A 17,696-nucleotide genomic window follows, 5' to 3' on the forward strand; every position below is an offset into this window, starting at 1 on the left:
TTCACTGGACTGCAATGTGACTCCTTCCATCCCTACATAACCAGCACAGTCAAATGTAGTTGCTTTTCTCATTTCAGATTAAATGTAGATATTTATCTGAATATTCTGTAAATATTGACTTACCAAAAACTGTCCTTGCAGGCACAGACTCTCTGTTCAACCAAAATGACACTTGAGACAGAATGACTGTCATGATGCATGGTAAGTAAGTCTGAATAACAAAATAGCCAATCTTCCTTTTCAAGTGAAAATGTGCTGTCATGACTGTATATTCACCTAGAGGAAAGGGAAAAAAGAATAGTCTGGTCAACAAGTTTTATTTTGGCACAAAAATACAAGCAATTGCAGATTCAGCCACTTGTAGACCATGTTTAACATTTTCCTAGGTAACATTTTCATTTTTGTTTTGAAAGAAGATCTAAAAGTGACAGCCAATCATAAAATGGGAAGCAAGTAAAAGTTTATCCCATCCTGAAAAGAGAAGAAAAGAAACACAATGTTTTGTCTGTGGAGCATTCTTCAGGTGAGGCAACCTTTACTTACTACTTTGCATCCTACGCATACTGACACAGTTATAGTACCTATACAAATTGGGAAGCATCAGGTATAATGTGGCCAGTACAGTGTCTATGTTCTACACACCCTTGAACATGTTTCACTTGTTGTTGTATCAGTACCTCACAGTTTCAAGCATTTACATTATTTTCCTTATCTACTCCCCATACTCAGATTTAAGGGGAAAAAAGTATATATTAAAAATACATAACTGAAATATCTATATTCTATAAGTCTTTACACAGCTATTACACCTGTGAGTCTGAGGGGATAGGTCTCTATTAACGTTACTGCTTGCAGATTAAATGAAAACTGCTCCAGCTCTGTATGGTTCCATGGGAACATTGATGGACTGCAACCTTCACGTTATGACACAAACTGTTCATTTAATTTATAAATAAATAAATAAATATAAATAAATAAAAATAAGGGCTAAGATACCCTTGGCCTCTTGATAGCCACTCAGATAAGTTTCCTTGCTTGGTCATTCAGTTTGAAGGAACAGCCTGATGTCCTCCTCCCACTTACTAATTGTTTTGACTGTGCTCCAGGGACATATTCAAGGCCTTTGGTGTTTGTATACCCATCCCCAGTTCTGTGTCTTTCCACAGTTTTGGGCTGGATCTCTTTTGAAAGTTCCTTGATGCTTAAGTCTTTGCTTTGAAATGCAATTCTCAGGTCATCTACTACTGGATTACTATGCAATTCCTGAACTGATTAATCTACACTGAAATCATGTGAATCACTACAGTGTAGGTAGAGGCCATTTAACTTGATATGTGATTTTGAAGGTGAAACACTTGAATTAATTTAGGTTCGCTATTACAAGGGGTAGACATTTATTTGACAACAGACAACTAATTCATGAATACAGTTGGAAGGTGTTCTGTCAAAAAATGACTATGCATTTCTTGACTGGCCGCGTTCTTTATATACCTGTAGAAAATTAAAATAACAAAACAAAACAGATATAACAATATGCTATATAACAATATGCTTTGTGTTCTTATTACATTCTAAATGTTTTGAAGAACACTTTTATAAACACATACATACAGGAATCTGCAACCATCAAACATTAATCTGAAAAATTAAATAAAAAGTAATCAATGACAACATCTTATGCAGTCTATTAGAAAACATTTTTATGGCTCATAAGCAGAGGTTAGTTCAGACATCACCAGCAAAATTACAAACTGACACTGCAAGGCACAGCAAATGTTCACACATTATCTTGACGATCCGAGGAAGGTATTAAATAAAGAAAATGGTGATTCAACCAATCCATTTGATGTAACTGCTCAATATGAGTAATTTTAATTAACTAAATTATATGTCACAATCATATTCTTAATAAGCAATTGTTTCATACAAAATGTTTCCAGCTTATATTGTCATTGTCATTTTGTGTTGCTGAATTTAAATATTTGTAACTAATAATATCTTTTTTAAAGAAAATAATTATTTTTTGGTAATATCTTTATTTTTCCAATATTATTCAACATTAAATAGGTCTACCAGCTATGGAAGTCCTATAATGCCTTTCAAAAGTATTTGGTCAGAAAAGTAAAAACATTATTCCACGTGGAATATTATTCTATTAAAAAAATCAATACTTGTCTAAAATTGACATGCATTATTATGACTGAAAGGTGAGGGGTCAGTCTGGGATGCATCTAAAATTAGCGTCATTTGAACTTCTATGCGGATTGTCCTTTATCTAAAGGCTTTGAACAAAATGTATTTTTGTTCTAATGCTATAATGTATTATAATCCTATATAATAAATTTATATAGTAATCCTTTGCTATATGCAAATTTACCTTGTGCCAATTTGAGTATCCACACAAAATATTCGGTATACTACTTTATCTTGCATGACCCCAGAATGTACCTGTGTGTTTGAAAAGAATCTGTGAGCTGCAATGTGTGCTGGTGCAATTATCATTTTTACAAGAGGAGAAGAGAGAGAAAACCATCCACTTCTTTCTAAGTCAGCTTCCTTTGTGACTAGACATAGTAGGATGCATTATTGCATTGGGCTTTGATGGTTATTGGTTATTTGATTTTGCAGTGATAGTAATTTGTGTTAGTGATTTCCTAAATAAATGTGACAGTCATTAGTTAAATAATAAAATAAACAAATTAATTAATCCTAAAAAGGAAGCATATATCATCACTATGATTTTTTACAATTGAGGATATAATGTTGATAGTCTGTTTTTCTTTTTAATTGAAATCTAAAGTTTAAAGAGTGACAACTCTTTAAACTTGTTTCTACTTCACTACTCTCCTTACCTCTCTCCATTTTGCACCACCTGAGTGGCCACTCTGCCTCTCCCCTGCTCCCGTGTCCTCCATTCTTCCATCTTTTGTTCTACTATGCTATTTAATGTTTGCTGTCTGCCCTGTCTTTCTCACACCCGAAGAAGGCTCCACAGCCAAAATGTTGTTATCTTTCTTCTCTATTTAGCATTGAATAAACCTATTACTTATACCAATTACTAAGGCGTGTGCAAACAATAAAGAACTACATACAACATAAACATTAACATACAACACAGATTAGTATATTTTCAATAAGGTCTCCCAGAGTCCTGATGTTCTAATCATCCCAAGAAAACAGACTTCTACCAAGTATTCAATTCTTAAATAAACCCTACAGAGAACAAAATAAGAGATAAGCTGCCTCCAATACAACCTGCAGTTAGATCTCTCTTTCAGATGCCACAAAATAAATGGGAGCCTATTCTATAAATGCATCCGCAAGAAGGAAAGGCCATCTTTAACCAAGGTATCTTTTACTCAAGAAACCCACATTCCCTAAAAAACTCTAACAAGGTTCAAATACATAGCTCCAGTGTTTGTCTAGATGATCATGAAATAGGGGCTCTCGCCTGGCACAATATTCAAAATGAGCTTTGACTGCTCCTGACTGCTCTCTTTTGCTCTGACCTTCTCTCCTTTCTTCTTCTCTTCTTCTCCTGTGGTCTTAATGTGATCTTATATGGCGTGTTTCTGTACTGCTCACTGACAGTCATTTACCCACAACTTAATTAGATAAACCAAGGTAAACATACATTTATTTAAACTCTTAGAGACACTTCCTAATCCCTTGTAGCTTTAACAATATATAAATTAATGTATAAAAATGTAATTACAGTATATATAATTTATTATATATATATTTTGTTAGAAATAGAGAGTCACAAAAATATCATATATATTTTAAGATCATAGAAATATCAGGAAATGGCTGTGCAGATTAAATCAATGCATAAATGAAATAATCAGCCTCCAACTTTATGTTGCTGTTTTCTGGCACAGCTTTGGTGAAAATAGTAATAATTTAGGCACACTGGGTAAAACAAATACATATTAACATGACAATACACACAATAAACAACACACAATATAAACATACAACATACAAGTTACACTATTTAGAAACTTTCTAGCAAGGTGTTTCAGAGGCCTAATGTACTAATTTGTGTAAGCAAACTCTAGGCACCCTCCTGCATATGTTTGTTCTTACCCAAACGTGTACAGTACATTTCTGGATTTTATCATGCTGTAGGACTGCATTACCAACTCAGAATTTGTGACAGCTTGCTATCATCGACCTTAAAATAAGAAATGTTTCAAGAAGTTCTGGAGGATAATATCAGGCTATCCATTCATCAGCTAATGAGCTGAAAGTGGGTGTGGATTGTTTCTTATATATTTAAATTCCCTTTTGAGTATGAATTACCACTAATCAGATTATTTGAAATGTTAGTATTCTTATTTTAAAACTGCTCTTTGACATATTGCCTTTTACAATTCTCCTAACCAAATATCTCATACGTGCTAGTTGAAAGTTAGAAAACTATCCTCTAACCCATCCTCCTTACATTGTATCATGGATGTTTTATAGTGCTTCATATTGGAAAAAAATCACAATTTGTAAATAAGGAAATGCTACTCTTCCTGGCAACCCTTCCTCAAAAAGTTTGATCAAATCTCTTGATCTAAAATCTCTTATCTTGCACTGTTATGCCCAGTGTGGGCGTGGCTTTGGGAGTGGCTGATGTTGCCCCTAGCAACCAGTGCATTCACAAGGGGTCTCAGCCTTCTTCCAACCTCGTGCAAACTTGCTCAGGATGCATCTCCCAATCACCATTATCAATCAGGCACATCAGAATTCTTCACATGAGCACACTAGTTAAGGATTATTCCCTGCCTGTTCAGTGCTCTGACATAGAGTTACTGTACTGCTCCTCAGTACTGAAGTGCCTTTAACTTATTCCACCTGTAGTACAATGCAGGGAGTGTCTGGTGTGAGGGGCGGAGCCCCGGATTAAGGAAGATGCATTAGGGTGGAAACTACACCTGAGGTGATTAAGTGAATGAACGGCAGTTGTAGAAGTGGTTTAAAGCAGGAAAGATTCACCAGGACCTCGGCCTTGCTTTGGCTGCAGTGGTGAGATAACAAATGTGGAGGTTCCACTGTGAGAGAGCATGGCTGAAGCATGACAATAGCGAGTGTGAGACGCTACTAGTCGGGGCAATGTTAGAAGGGCGTGCCACCATGTACAGTATGAGTGAGGAAAGACTTGATTAGCCACTGTAGAAACCCCGTGAGGGGATGGAGAAGATCTATAATCCCAGAGGGGATTGTGAGAGGAATAGCCTGCGAGGAAAAGAGTGAGAACGTCAGTCTGCGAAGAGACTGACAGAAGAAACTGAGCTTATGAGATCATCGAAAGATTTAAAGGTTCAGCATCCTCCTAGGGTATGAGAGCAGGGCTGTTGTGTCCACTGTATGAGTGAGTTCTGATTTGATAAATGAGTTAGTGTGGGTGGACCACATTGGGTTGTGTGGTAGAGGGACCCTCCCCTGGCAACACATTGGTATCAGAGAAGCGAGTAGGGTTTATCTAGCTGCTCCCTCTGTGGCTGGGCACAGTAAGGTGCACTGGCAGCTGTGAGTTCACAACCTAAGGGCGTGAGAGTGAGGCTCCAGAGAGGTTGTGAGTGTGTTTAAGAGAGGGACAGTGTGTTGGGTCTCGGCACGGTGTGTAGTGCGGAAGAGACTCGGTGATGTAGGTAGTGTGTGTTTGTGTAACCCAACCTGGTGGCGTCGGGAAGAGGACGTCAGGGCTGGAGGCAGACCTGGGAGTCTGAGGCACTGATTGTGTATGAAACAGTGGCCTAATGGAGTAGGAGCAGGAGGCTCTGTGTTGGGGTCTGGGAGCAGGAGGTTCCTAGCAGTGAGGACAACAGGATGAACTTGGTGAACCTGAGACTCTGAAGGTAAAGGGCCCAGAAGTAATGGAATGCAGAGTCATGTATCCTGTTACTCCGATGAGGGGGTCAGTGTGATCAACACTCTTGGAGGAAAGTGTGTGTAACATAAAGTAAAGAAACACAAAAGAGCTTTTTAAGGGGCATGACAAGGGAGATTGAGAGCCTGTCCATGCCCAATGCAGTGTCTACTACCCCCATGGCACCACACACCACTAACAAAGAGCACTAAAAATTAGTTTTTCTCCACACCACTTTCTCCCAGGCTGCTCTTTGTCTCATCCATAACCTTCTAAATCCAGCTGTCTTCCTCACATAATGGCTCCACAATCTCTCTGTAGTTCAGTTTCTTCAGTGTTCAACACAACCTATCAAACAGCTTCATTACTAAGGACTACATTCTCCACAGCTTGACTGCATGTGAAACTCCCCTGAATCCTCTGAAACATTTTGAGAGAAAGTGTGTCAGGCTTGGTTTCACATTTGCCACAGTCCCCAGGTTCCGTAGCATAACAGAATGTCAAAGTTGGAAGAAAGAGCTCCAGTGGGTCTCAGAGAAATGGCTGAGACTTTAACATGCTATGAAGCACCCCTGCTTCAGCAGAATCAGAAACCCACTGATATGAGCAATCTGCTGCAATCAGCAATATGCTGCATGAGATGAGGGAATAGATGAGGGAGATGATACTTGCTATCAACACCATCACAGTGTGCCCCCCTCTTCAACCGTTTGCACAATCTCCTCCAATTCTCTATCCCTGCCTTCCACTAGTGGACCAAAACACTCAGAGTCATGGATTTGCCACTCTCCTCCTTACTCTGGCAATCCAGATGGCTGTGACGGCTTCCTGACTCAATGCACAATATTGTTTACCATGCAACTGTCCTCATTTCCCATTGAAGACCTGCAAAGCACTAGCATGGGTCTCAGCTCTGCGAGGCTCTGAAGGGCTTAAGGATCTAATGACAGGCAGGGATATTTAGATGGGGATTATTAGGAGGCCATGATTGGGAAAGACTGTAGGAATTATTCTTAATTCCTTGTCTGCTAAGTCTTTTAAAATTTTAAACACTTGTGTCTTGTAACTTTCCACTCCAACGGTTGTGAAAGTATGTAGTTCTGCTTTTGTCTATATATAGTATGCTGAATTGTCAACATATGTTATGTTGCAAGGTATAACTGCCATATGTTCCTGGCAGAGTTATAGAAACAATGAGGAACTTGCTTGACTGCTCTTCATGTGCATGGCTAATGTCTAATCCCTTTTATGGACATAGTTTACAGCAAGACATATGTAATCCATCCATTGCAGGTGTAGCGGCGAGGCTTATTAATAAGGCAGAATTAAGTGTTTCTGAGCTTCCCAAATGAGGCCCCATTTCTCTGTTCATCTCTGTGGTGCAGCCACAGAGAGACCATTAGTGCAGGGTGATTTAAGGTCCTAGGACAGCTCCCAAAGGGGGATGCACTTAGCTAAGCCTGGCTATCATGATCAATGGTCATCCATTGGCGCCTATCTGTCTAGGGAGTGCCAGTTGGACATCTGGACTGCATTACTAAGTGTCAGGAGTAAGTTACTCATATCTCACCTTGATCAACCAATCAGGGACTGGTAGGGATGAGTAACCCACGTGGGACTCTGATACCCATGGAACTTTCAGCCAATCAATGAGCTGAAGTTCCTCCAGGTAAAAACAGGCAACACAGAGCGCCTGTGAGATTCAACAAGATTCAGAAGGGATTCTGGAGAGGATTCTGTGGACTGTTCTAAAGGGAATTCAAAGGAGAATTCCAGGGCAGGACGGCCCAGGAGCAGAAGGCTCCCAAGGGCAGGACATTCTCGCAGCGCACCTCCTGACCATCCTGAGACTCAGCCCGGACAACCACGGAACGGCCAGTGTGTCCAAGTGCCAGAACTTTCCTTTGTTCTAAGAGTCTAGAGTGGAGGTTGCCAGAGAGTAACCGGCAGCAGGCCTCGTGAACAGGTCGGAACTGTGGACAGCTGAATCACTATTCAGAACTGGCTCTTCATCAGGAACGAACCGGTCCTCTTCCTGACTTGCTGGGACCCACAGTCATCTTTTCTCCTGTGCACAAACTTTGCTAGTTAAAGCCAACAGTGAGTATCAGCAGCGCACCGTCGCAAGCCGCACAGCACAGCCTTGCACGGAGCCAGAGAGCGCGGATTGGACAGCAACAGCCTGCAACTGTTTCTTTGTGCCCGCAGGAGATCTGAATCCCCAGAGATTGGATGAGTATTCAACTTCACTGCATTACAGCTCGATAATTCAATTGTTATCCCAACCAGTTGATATCAATTTAATTCCTAAGAGTTATGTACTTGTTTTGAGTATCTAATGTAGAAGTTGTAACCAAGTTCACTTTACGAAACGGTCTTAATGAATGATATACTGAACGTATGTCCTCTTGATATGTGTAACTCTTTGTAACTGACCGAATATACCTTTTGTATTCTGATAACCCTCTCGATAAGATCTGTTAGGCTTATATGCATATTCTATGTATTAATAAATGTATCCTCGTGTATTAGTACCTGTGTGTGTGCGTTGTTTGAGTTATGTCGCATGGTTGGATTCTAAAGCCATCAAAAGAATCAACTTTGTGATTTACTGCTACAATTAATAATTGTCTCAGTAAATGCCCAAACCCTACAGAACTGGTGCCTTCAGAGATCCCCTATGATTACATATTTGGCGTCCCTGAACCGGTGTTCCCTACATTATTTGGCATCCCTGGGTGGGCGTGGCAAGACTGAAATGAGTCAACCAAGCGGAATAATTCAATATAAAACGCTGCGGGTTTCATACACGACAATACAGTGTGCTGAAAGCCGAAAGAAAAAAAAGTTCCCCTTGCTCTTTAAGCAGTGCTTGATTGTTTTGTGATCTTTTGCGATCTACCGGGTTGATTGCATACTTGATCTTGTGGTTTTCTGTGGTAAAACTGTGATTTCGTACTTAAAAGTAATACTCTTTAAGTTAACGATGGTTGCTAAAAGGTCTGAATTTGAGTCGCTATTAAGCACTCTCTCTAGCAGCGACAGGTCTGACCACAATCTCTTCCATATCTCCGTCAGTGGAGAAGCTAGGAGAATAAATCTCCATTCTCTGAGAGAGCTAGCGAAGGACATAGAAAGATTTGACCCCGCAGTGTCAGAGAGTATTATCGAGAGTTATATTCAAGACCTCAGGTATACCCTGCAGTACCTGCCAAACGCCACAGAACAGGAGAAAGTGTTTCTGGTCAGGAAAACTACCAGCAGAGCTGTACATGAGTGGATGGCTAGGCAGATGAAAGAAGTCTGTAATGACTTTGAGCAGCTATGTCAAGCACTTATCGAAGAATACAGTGCGTTTATTGACCCGACTGCCGCGATAGCCGCTGCCCTTAACATTAAGCACGAGAGAGCAGAGTCCCCTCGCGAATATTACGAGAGACTTAGACGAACTTATTTTGCAGGGCGAAATGATGAGGGTTGCGAAGAGACCACACATTTCAAGGGTTTATTCATTGCGAATCTCCCGTCAGTCAGAAAGATGATCTTAATGCATACAGATGCTCGCTCTGAGCAAAAAGCTGTTAAAGCGACTGTGTTCGCCGTCAGAGCCAGCAGGGTGAATTCCACACTGCTCGAAGGAGCACAGGCTCCTGAGCTGGCTAAGCCCCGTTCCAAAACAGGCACACAGGACCGCACCCAGCATCCTAAGTGCCATGAGAACACCGGGGCAGGGAAAGGGCTAGATAAAGCTGAACAAAAGGATTCAGTAGCCGCCAGCCTGGCCAGGCTTGAACAAGCTTTATTAGGACAGGGACAACCGCTCCCCAAGGCTGCCGGAAGCGTGAATGAGTAGATACTCTCCACTGGAGGAGGCGGAGACCCGCCCCCTCTCCCTCCCTCAGTCTATCTGATTGAGCAGAAGGGTTCCTGCCTGGATGAGGTCAGTCATTCCCAAGCGAGTGCTGACTCCACCCCTGAAGTCACAGAGCAGAAAGTAAAACACAAAGGAAAAGCAGGAAGCTTTTACCTGAAGGCTGCCATGGGAGATGTCTTACACAGTGAGACACTGATTGACAATGAAGTTGAAAGTTGTTTGATGTCACACTGCAAGCTCAAACGGGTTGAAAAAGAAAAGGGCATGCGACTCAGAGAGGAACCTTTGGTTGATCACAAGAAAGGCAAAGTGTGGAAACAGGTCAAGGCTCCTAAGCCTTCTGTACAGAAGGAAAGGGGGGCCAAGAGGCAGACTGTGCTCACACAGTGCCCACCGAACACAGAAGCCCATGCGGAGATTCCTTCTGTTCCCTCTGGACAAGAAATAAAAATATTTTCTTGTTCCCCGAATATACAGGGAAGTCGTGCCCCGGCCAAGGTCCCAACAGCCTCCATGCCACAGGAGCAGTGCTCCAAGCAGCCGCCTGATCCACCAGGTAAAGCACACACCTGTTACATCCCTAAAGAGGAGCAGATCTCCCCACCTGGCGATGAAAAGGAGCTTTCCCTGTGCAGCCTGGCACCCAAGAGGGGTCAGAACCACCACCCTGCAGTGGTGGAAGGGATCCAGATGGCAGGAGAGCAGGTCGGTGATGTAGCCCTCACCCTTAGCCCTGACAGGTCCTCTATTAGTGAGGATCTGCTTGAGCAGCTGTCACAGGGCCACCACCAGGTGCCCCTGGTGCAACATTCACAGGTTAGTCAGGAGGTCCAGCTGGACGCTGAGACTACTGTGCTGTGGACACACCTGATCCCAGATGCCGATTCCCTCTGCTGTTACCCAGGGAACCTGCAGTCAGGTAACATTATTTCTCACAACTATCAGGTAGTGAGTGAGACTGACCTGATTGTTCCTTCCTCAACGGCAGGATTGCCAACACACCCAGTCCCCCAGAAGGGACAGGGAATGAAAGCAGAGCCGGTTTTCTTACAGCCACCAGCTCAGTCTGTCAGTCTGAGTCTGACCAACAGTGGTTCAGCCAGACTGAAGCTGGATGGTCAAGTCACCCGCCTGCTAGTGCAGGACATCGCAAAATGGGGTGTCAGAATCCCCGCCTGCACTGACATGGGCCTGGTGAGTGATAGTAAGTTCAAAGACAGTGAACTAGCTATCCCAGTGCTGGGGCAGCTCCCTGAACCCCTAGCGAGGGAAAGGTGGAGCGAGCAGGTGTCCTACACCCACGCCCAGCAAACGATTGTAAACATGCAAATAGAGGGATTCCTCAATCAGGAAGTGTGCAGGGTGGACCTGAACAGTGAGAATAGGGTAACAATCCCAGATCACTCAGGTGCTCCAGATGACCACTCAGCCGAGGGTCAGGCATGCTCCACCGCTGCACCACCCCCTGCAGGGTTACTAGAGCACAGGCATGAACAAATCGAAAAAGCAGAGACCCTGGAAAAGGAGGAGCAGCATCAGCCGCTGCGTCAGATCTCCCCAGATTTCCAGGATGTTGGTGCCCAAGATGCCACAGGGCATACTGAGGAAGACACCATGTACATGCTGCGCCAGCTTAGAAAGGCAACAGTCACTCAGAAGGAGATGACTGGGATCAGCCACCCAAAAAGACTTTTGGGAGGACTGATTGCTGCCGCCACTGTTGCACGTTTGCTTTTTCTGGTAGGTTTGTGTGCTACTGGCACTCTCACCCTGACTGCCCCAAGAAGGCAGGTGTCAGAGATGCCAGAGTGTAGTGACAGACTGTATCAACAGCAGCAAAAGTTGGAAAGCTTAGGGAAAACCCTACAGGCAACTTCCTATGCAACAGGGTTAAACCTTATTCCCCAACCAGTGGACATGATTGTTGGTGTTATACAGTGGGTTTATGCTTGTGTGCAACAGGCCAGAATGTTGACACAAGACCTGTTAAGGGAGCTTAGTGCCACTGTAACCAGTCTAACCACGGCACAAATCCCAACCAACTTGATTCCACTCTTCTCGGTAGAGGAGTATTGGACATTAACCCCATTGCTCATAGCTCACCCAGAAGGCAATCCAAGATTGAATTTGGTTCCAAATCTTGAGATGGGTATGGCTACCAAAGCTATCCATTGGCTGTGTCTAAACAATTCACCAATGAAGGGTGTAAAGCTACTAACGAGCAGAGGGAGGTTAATAAACCCCATGAAGAGCAGGTGGGAAGTAAATGGCTGGTCAGCACACCACATTTAACTGTCACCATGACTTATGACAGGCATGATACAGCTACCACAATGCAGCTACCTAACCAAATAGTTTTCCTGCAAGTTCCCGAGGAGGCCACAGTGCTCTTGAACTTAACACTGTACTGTCTAGAACCAGACAAACTTGAGGTCATGGATGCCTTCAGGTGCCACACTATTGAATTTAATAGAAATCCAAGAAACAGTAAGCCCTGAAGAGGTACAAGTAGTTAGTTTGCTTTAATGGAACAAACCTCCAAACCATTCTAAGAGATACCCAACACAGGTGTTGTGGTTTATCGGGGGGCTGGGAACAGGAACCGTTGTTATTGTAACACTACTGCCGGGTAGCTGGATCATGACTGACAGTGTACTCTGAATGCTGTACTCTTGCATCAAGATGTACTCTGGGTAGCATGAATGAGTCAAAAGTAGCATGTCAAAAGAAAGGAAGTGATTTCTCCCCAAATATCTACTACAGAGGTATCAGATATTGACAGTGAACTTCCTGATGTGTAATTCCTAGACTTAGATAATGTCTCCTTGTTTATACATACATGTTTATACATACTCCAGATGTTATTCACCCTGTTTGTATCCAATGCTGGTTCCGGTATGAATTCTCGAGGAGTAATGTGGACATTTAAGATTAATGTTCTAATGGCAAGGGACATCACTTAACTCTGTTTTGTTTTGAAGGCAGTAACGCTTTAGGACCTCGTGACCTTCAAAAAGGGGGGATATGTAGCGGAGAGGCTTATTAATAAGAAAGAATTAAGTGTTCTGAGCTTTCCCAAATGAGGCCCCATTTCTCTGTTCATCACTGTGGTGCAGCCACAGAGAAACTATTCCTGCAGGCTGATTTAAGGTTCCTTTGATAAGGTTTCCTAGGACAGCTCCCAAAGGGGGATGCACTTAGCTAAGCCTGGCTATCATGATCAATGGTCATCCACTGGCGCCTATCTGTCTAGGGAGTGCCCGATGGACATCTGGACTGCATTCCTAAGTGTCAGGAGTAAGTGACTCATATCTCACCTTGATCAACCAATCAGGGACTGGTAGGGACAAGTAACCCACGTGGGACTCTGATGCCCATGGAACTTTCAGCCAATTAACGAGCTGAAGTTCCTCCAGGTAAAAACAGGCAACACAGAGATTTAAGAGATTCAGAGGAGATTCAGTGGAGAATTCTGTGGACCGTTCTAAAGGGAATTCAAAGGAGAATTCCAGGGCAGGATGGCCCAGGAGCAGAAGGCTCCCAAGGGCAGGACATTCTCACAGCGCGCCTCCCGACCATCCTGAGACTCAGCCCGGACAACCATGGAACGGCCAGTGTGTCCAAGTGCCAGAACTTTCCTTTGTTCTAAGAGTCTAGAGCGGAGGTTGCCAGAGAGTAACCAGAGGATCCACCCGAGGTTAGCACCAGCAGAAGGCCTCGTGAACAGGTCAGAACTGTGGACAGCTGAATCACTATTCAGAACTAGCTCTTCATCAGGAACGAACCGGTCCTCTTCCTGACTTGCTGGGACTCACAGTCATCTTTTCTCCTGTGCACAAACTTTGCTAGTTAAAGCCAACACTAACTAGCCGGTCAGTGAGCATCAGCAGCGCACCGTCGCAAGCCGAACAGCACAGCCTGGCACCGAGCCAGAGAGCGCGGATTGGACAGCAACAGCCTGCAACTGTTTCTTTGTGCCCGCAGGAGATCTGAATCCCCAGAGATTGGATGAGTATTCAACTTCAATGCATTACAGCTCGAGAATTCAATTGTTATCCCAACCAGTTGATATCAATTTAATTCCTAAGAGTTATGTACTTGTTTTGAGTATCTAATGTAGAAGATCTGTTAGGTTTACATGCATATTCTATGTATTAATAAATGTATCCTCGTGTATTAGTACCTGTGTGTGTGCGTTGTTTGAGTTATGTCGCATGGTTGGATTCTAAAGCCATCAAACTAATCAATTTTGTGATTTACTGCTACAATTAATAATTTTCCCAGTAAATGCCCAAACCCTACAGAACTGGTGCCTTCAGAGAGCACACTACATTACATTTTGGTTATGGCAACATTACAAAACCTTACAGCATACACAGATTTCTAAACTGATCAGGATCATTATCTTTGTCTTATCCATAATAATGTTCACCGGTCTGTCCAGCAAATTAATAATAAACTTTATTTTATATAGCATTTTAAATGAATAAGTAATTAGATTGCTCATAAACTTAATTGCTTTTTCTACATAAACCCAGCGTGATTGCTCTCTGAAAATGCTTTTTCTTTATATTTAGGCTCAGATTTCAACTATAGATCGTATTATTATAAACTTTTTTTTAAAGGGGATGAGAAGAGTGACAAACTAGAATACAGTACTTTAAAACATTAATAAAATAATAATAATAATAAAAACAATAATAAAAAACATTGCCACACCCGGACCGTTAAACCAACGCATTAGCACGTCAAAGCCCATTGAGGAGCTGGGCGCAATAACTGTTTTGTCCCTTGATTTACTGATCTGCATTAATTACAGAAATTGAGTTCCTGCTCTTTGTAGACGACCTGGTCCTGCCGTCGCCCACAAAACAGGGGCTGCGGCAGAACCTGGCACTGCTGGAGCAGCACTGTCAGACCTGAGCGCTGACAGTCAATCTGGACAAGACCAGAGTTATGGTTTTCCAGAAAAAAAGCCAGACCTCCAGTAGTCTTCCTGAAATCGTCGGATTATGAATGAATAAAAGCATCTTATTAAAAACACGTTTGCGTTTGTTTGGGAGCTATATTATGTATTTTTCATATGTAAGATATAATGATGTGTTCCCGCTTACACATCGCACAACTTTAAAAGCTAGAAAAACAGGTTTCGATTCACATTATCTGGTGAGCCTGGTTTGTCAAAGGACAGCACAAAAAAAACAGACATTGTGTGGTACAGAACGGAGCTCAGTCAATTCAAACAAGTTCAGTTTAAAAAAAACTGCAATGGACATAAAAACTCCCTTGCTTTTAACAGAGCGTTTCATAATTGCCAACTACGAAATGTATTTAAACTGTGACACTTATCATTCAACCAGAGCTCGAAATATCACAATGATCCTCTAGAGCACAGCAAAGACTGTATTAAAAGTATACTAGTGACAAACCAGTATACTTTAGATATTTTTTTCTGAACCGGGGAAAATCTGATCATGTTTCTCTATAACAATAATAAAAACATTATTTTACATATCACCTTTATGTGATATCACCTTAAGGACAGTACATACAAGGGTTAATTGCACAATGGACCGCGCAAAGAAATTTAACATAGTCTTCTTTAAGTGTGAGGGTAGGAGTGGATCGCAGCAGGCATAATCGGCAAATTAGGAAAACAAAGAACAGGACAGGCGAGACGTTTATCCAGAGAGCGAGTGATCAGAAAAAGGAACAACTGTTACGCCCAGGTTTTACGCTCTCTCTCTGCTGAGTAAATAAAAGCATTTTATTAAAAACGCGTTTGCGTTTGTCTGGGTATTTACTTTGTAATCGGTGGTTTACATCTACAGTATTGTTTTGAGATGCCACTTTTAAAGGTGATATGTAAAATAAAGTTTTTTATTATTGTTATAGAGAAACATGATCAGATTTTCCCTGGTTCAGAAAAAAGACGATTAAAATCTGTGATCTTTCCACTTGTATGTCATTGGAAAATACAAGGAGTTTCTGCTTTGTGTAAGGATGGTATCAAAAAGTAATCTAAGTGGTAAGAAAGCTGTGCTCCCCAAAGCGCTTTACAGGATAAAAACAATAACAGCAATAGTGGCTGGGCAAACGATTTTTTTAAAGAAATACAAAATGAGATATAATGATGTGTTCCGGCTAAGACATTAACGAGGACAACCCCCCTCTCTGCGGGAGTGCTGGCTGTGACAAATTAAACCGGTTTCACAGGTATTTTCAAAGTAGAAGGGGGCGAGATTTCCAGCTTAATTTTCGTGTTAAATAATTTTTTAAAATTCAAATTCATTCTATACAGCAATCGCATATTTGGGTACCGTTTCATAAAACTTTCATGCTTAAAATGTTTAGGGAGAAATGGGAGACTGATAATGGAATGGAATGGAATGAATGATAAGTGTCGCAGTTTAAATATTTTTTGTAGTTAGAAATTATGAAACGATCTGTTAAAACCAAGAGAGTTTTTATGTCCGTTGCAGTAAAAGAAAATGCCTGACAAAGTAGGGCTTGGACAGATTGCAAGTGCATTTTTGCAATTTACGTTGCATTGTCCAATGTGCTGCTGTAATACAGTTTAAAATACACTAAGTCTAAACTGTATCAGCTTTATTTATGGGTTGCAATTTAGAAAGTCAAAAAACGCACTCAAAATGCAATTTAGAGCTTTCTGGCAAGAGGAGACACCCAAATTATAATGTAACATGCCACTGTTTGTGCATGAACAAAGTATACTGCTATTTTCCTTAGATACACGATTAAAAAAATAAATTTTTTGAATCCCATTCCATAAGAATCAGCACTTTTATATATCGCCTTTAAAGGTGGCTTCTCAAAACGCTTTACAGGATAAAAACAACAATAACAGCAACAACAACAATATTGTATTTCATTGCACTTCGAAAACCAAGTAATAACTTAACTATTTGTGCAAACGTTTTATGATATGTCGCTGTTGTGAATGTCTGTGGAGTGTATCTTATTTGCATGTCTATCCTTCAATTCAATTCAATTCAAGGTGCTTTATTAGCATGACAGAGGGGTACAATTGGTGTTGGATATTTACTTTGCTTTGAGATTCCACTTTTAAAGGTGATCAAGGCTTTAACTTGCTTAAATCCGCAATGTATTTAAAAAATAAAAACGATTACTTTTTACATACGGAAATGTTTGTTAAAAAAAAAAGGTCATGGTCCCACAGTGGGATTCGATCATAGACCTTGTGACATGGGAGTCAGGAACCTAACCCACAGCGCCACCGGCAAGCTCGCATGAAGAGTGCTGAAAAAGCACTACAGAAACATTATCAACATACAATGTACAGCATGTACTATTCTTGTGTTGCGGTACATGAATATAATTATATCATTATTAATTTCTTTAGATACGCGATTCCATATTATATTCCCTTTTAATCAAATTCTAAAAGTATGCTTGTTGACTCCGGTGTCACGTTAGTTAAAGACTTCGATGCTTAAAATGTTTAGGGAGAAATGGAATACTGGTGTGTATGTTTTCTTTAAAGTACCGAGACCAGCCATATACTGTATGTTTAAGTTCCAAAATTAATATTGTTTATGGCCTTCACACGCGTTGCAGTATGCTCCTATTCCTTTTATGCTCAGGCACTACGATTTCCCTTCAGTGGTAAAATTCCATATAAAAATTCAATAATTAAACGGGCACAGTAAAGACATTTACTGTAAATCTTTCTACGACAGACCAACGGGCCACAAGTGCCCCTGTCGGTCAACCAATCACGTACCGCGGTACCGCGCGTCATCGTGCGTCACAATGCGGGACGCCGTAGCCAATTACCTCTGGTACGTATGTGTACCGCGCACTTTGAATGGCTGTATCATGCAAAACTATAATGAAGTTAATTTCAGTACAATGGCTTCCTCACAGTACCTAATTTATATGTGAGAATAATGCATATACCTGGCTCCCAACAAAATGGAA

At 41.6% G+C, this 17,696-nt stretch overlaps 1 protein-coding gene across 3 annotated transcripts in view; it reads right to left on the reverse strand.

The window, feature by feature from the left end:
• Window positions 1-17,696, reverse strand: part of gabra2a (gamma-aminobutyric acid type A receptor subunit alpha2a) — a 389,198-nt gene that overhangs the window by 205,190 nt on the left and 166,312 nt on the right. For all 3 annotated transcript variants that reach the window (XR_011189718.1, XM_015345339.2, XM_015345340.2), the window contains exon 8: window positions 124-276. Coding sequence is in view for 2 of the 3 variants with exons in the window: in XM_015345339.2 (XP_015200825.1) it covers window positions 124-276 (153 nt within the window). In the remaining variant the exon portion in view is untranslated. The remainder of the gene's footprint in view (window positions 1-123; window positions 277-17,696) is intronic.

This window comes from Lepisosteus oculatus, chromosome 1, assembly GCF_040954835.1.
Source record: "Lepisosteus oculatus isolate fLepOcu1 chromosome 1, fLepOcu1.hap2, whole genome shotgun sequence".
Classification (NCBI taxonomy): Eukaryota; Metazoa; Chordata; class Actinopteri; order Semionotiformes; family Lepisosteidae; genus Lepisosteus; species Lepisosteus oculatus.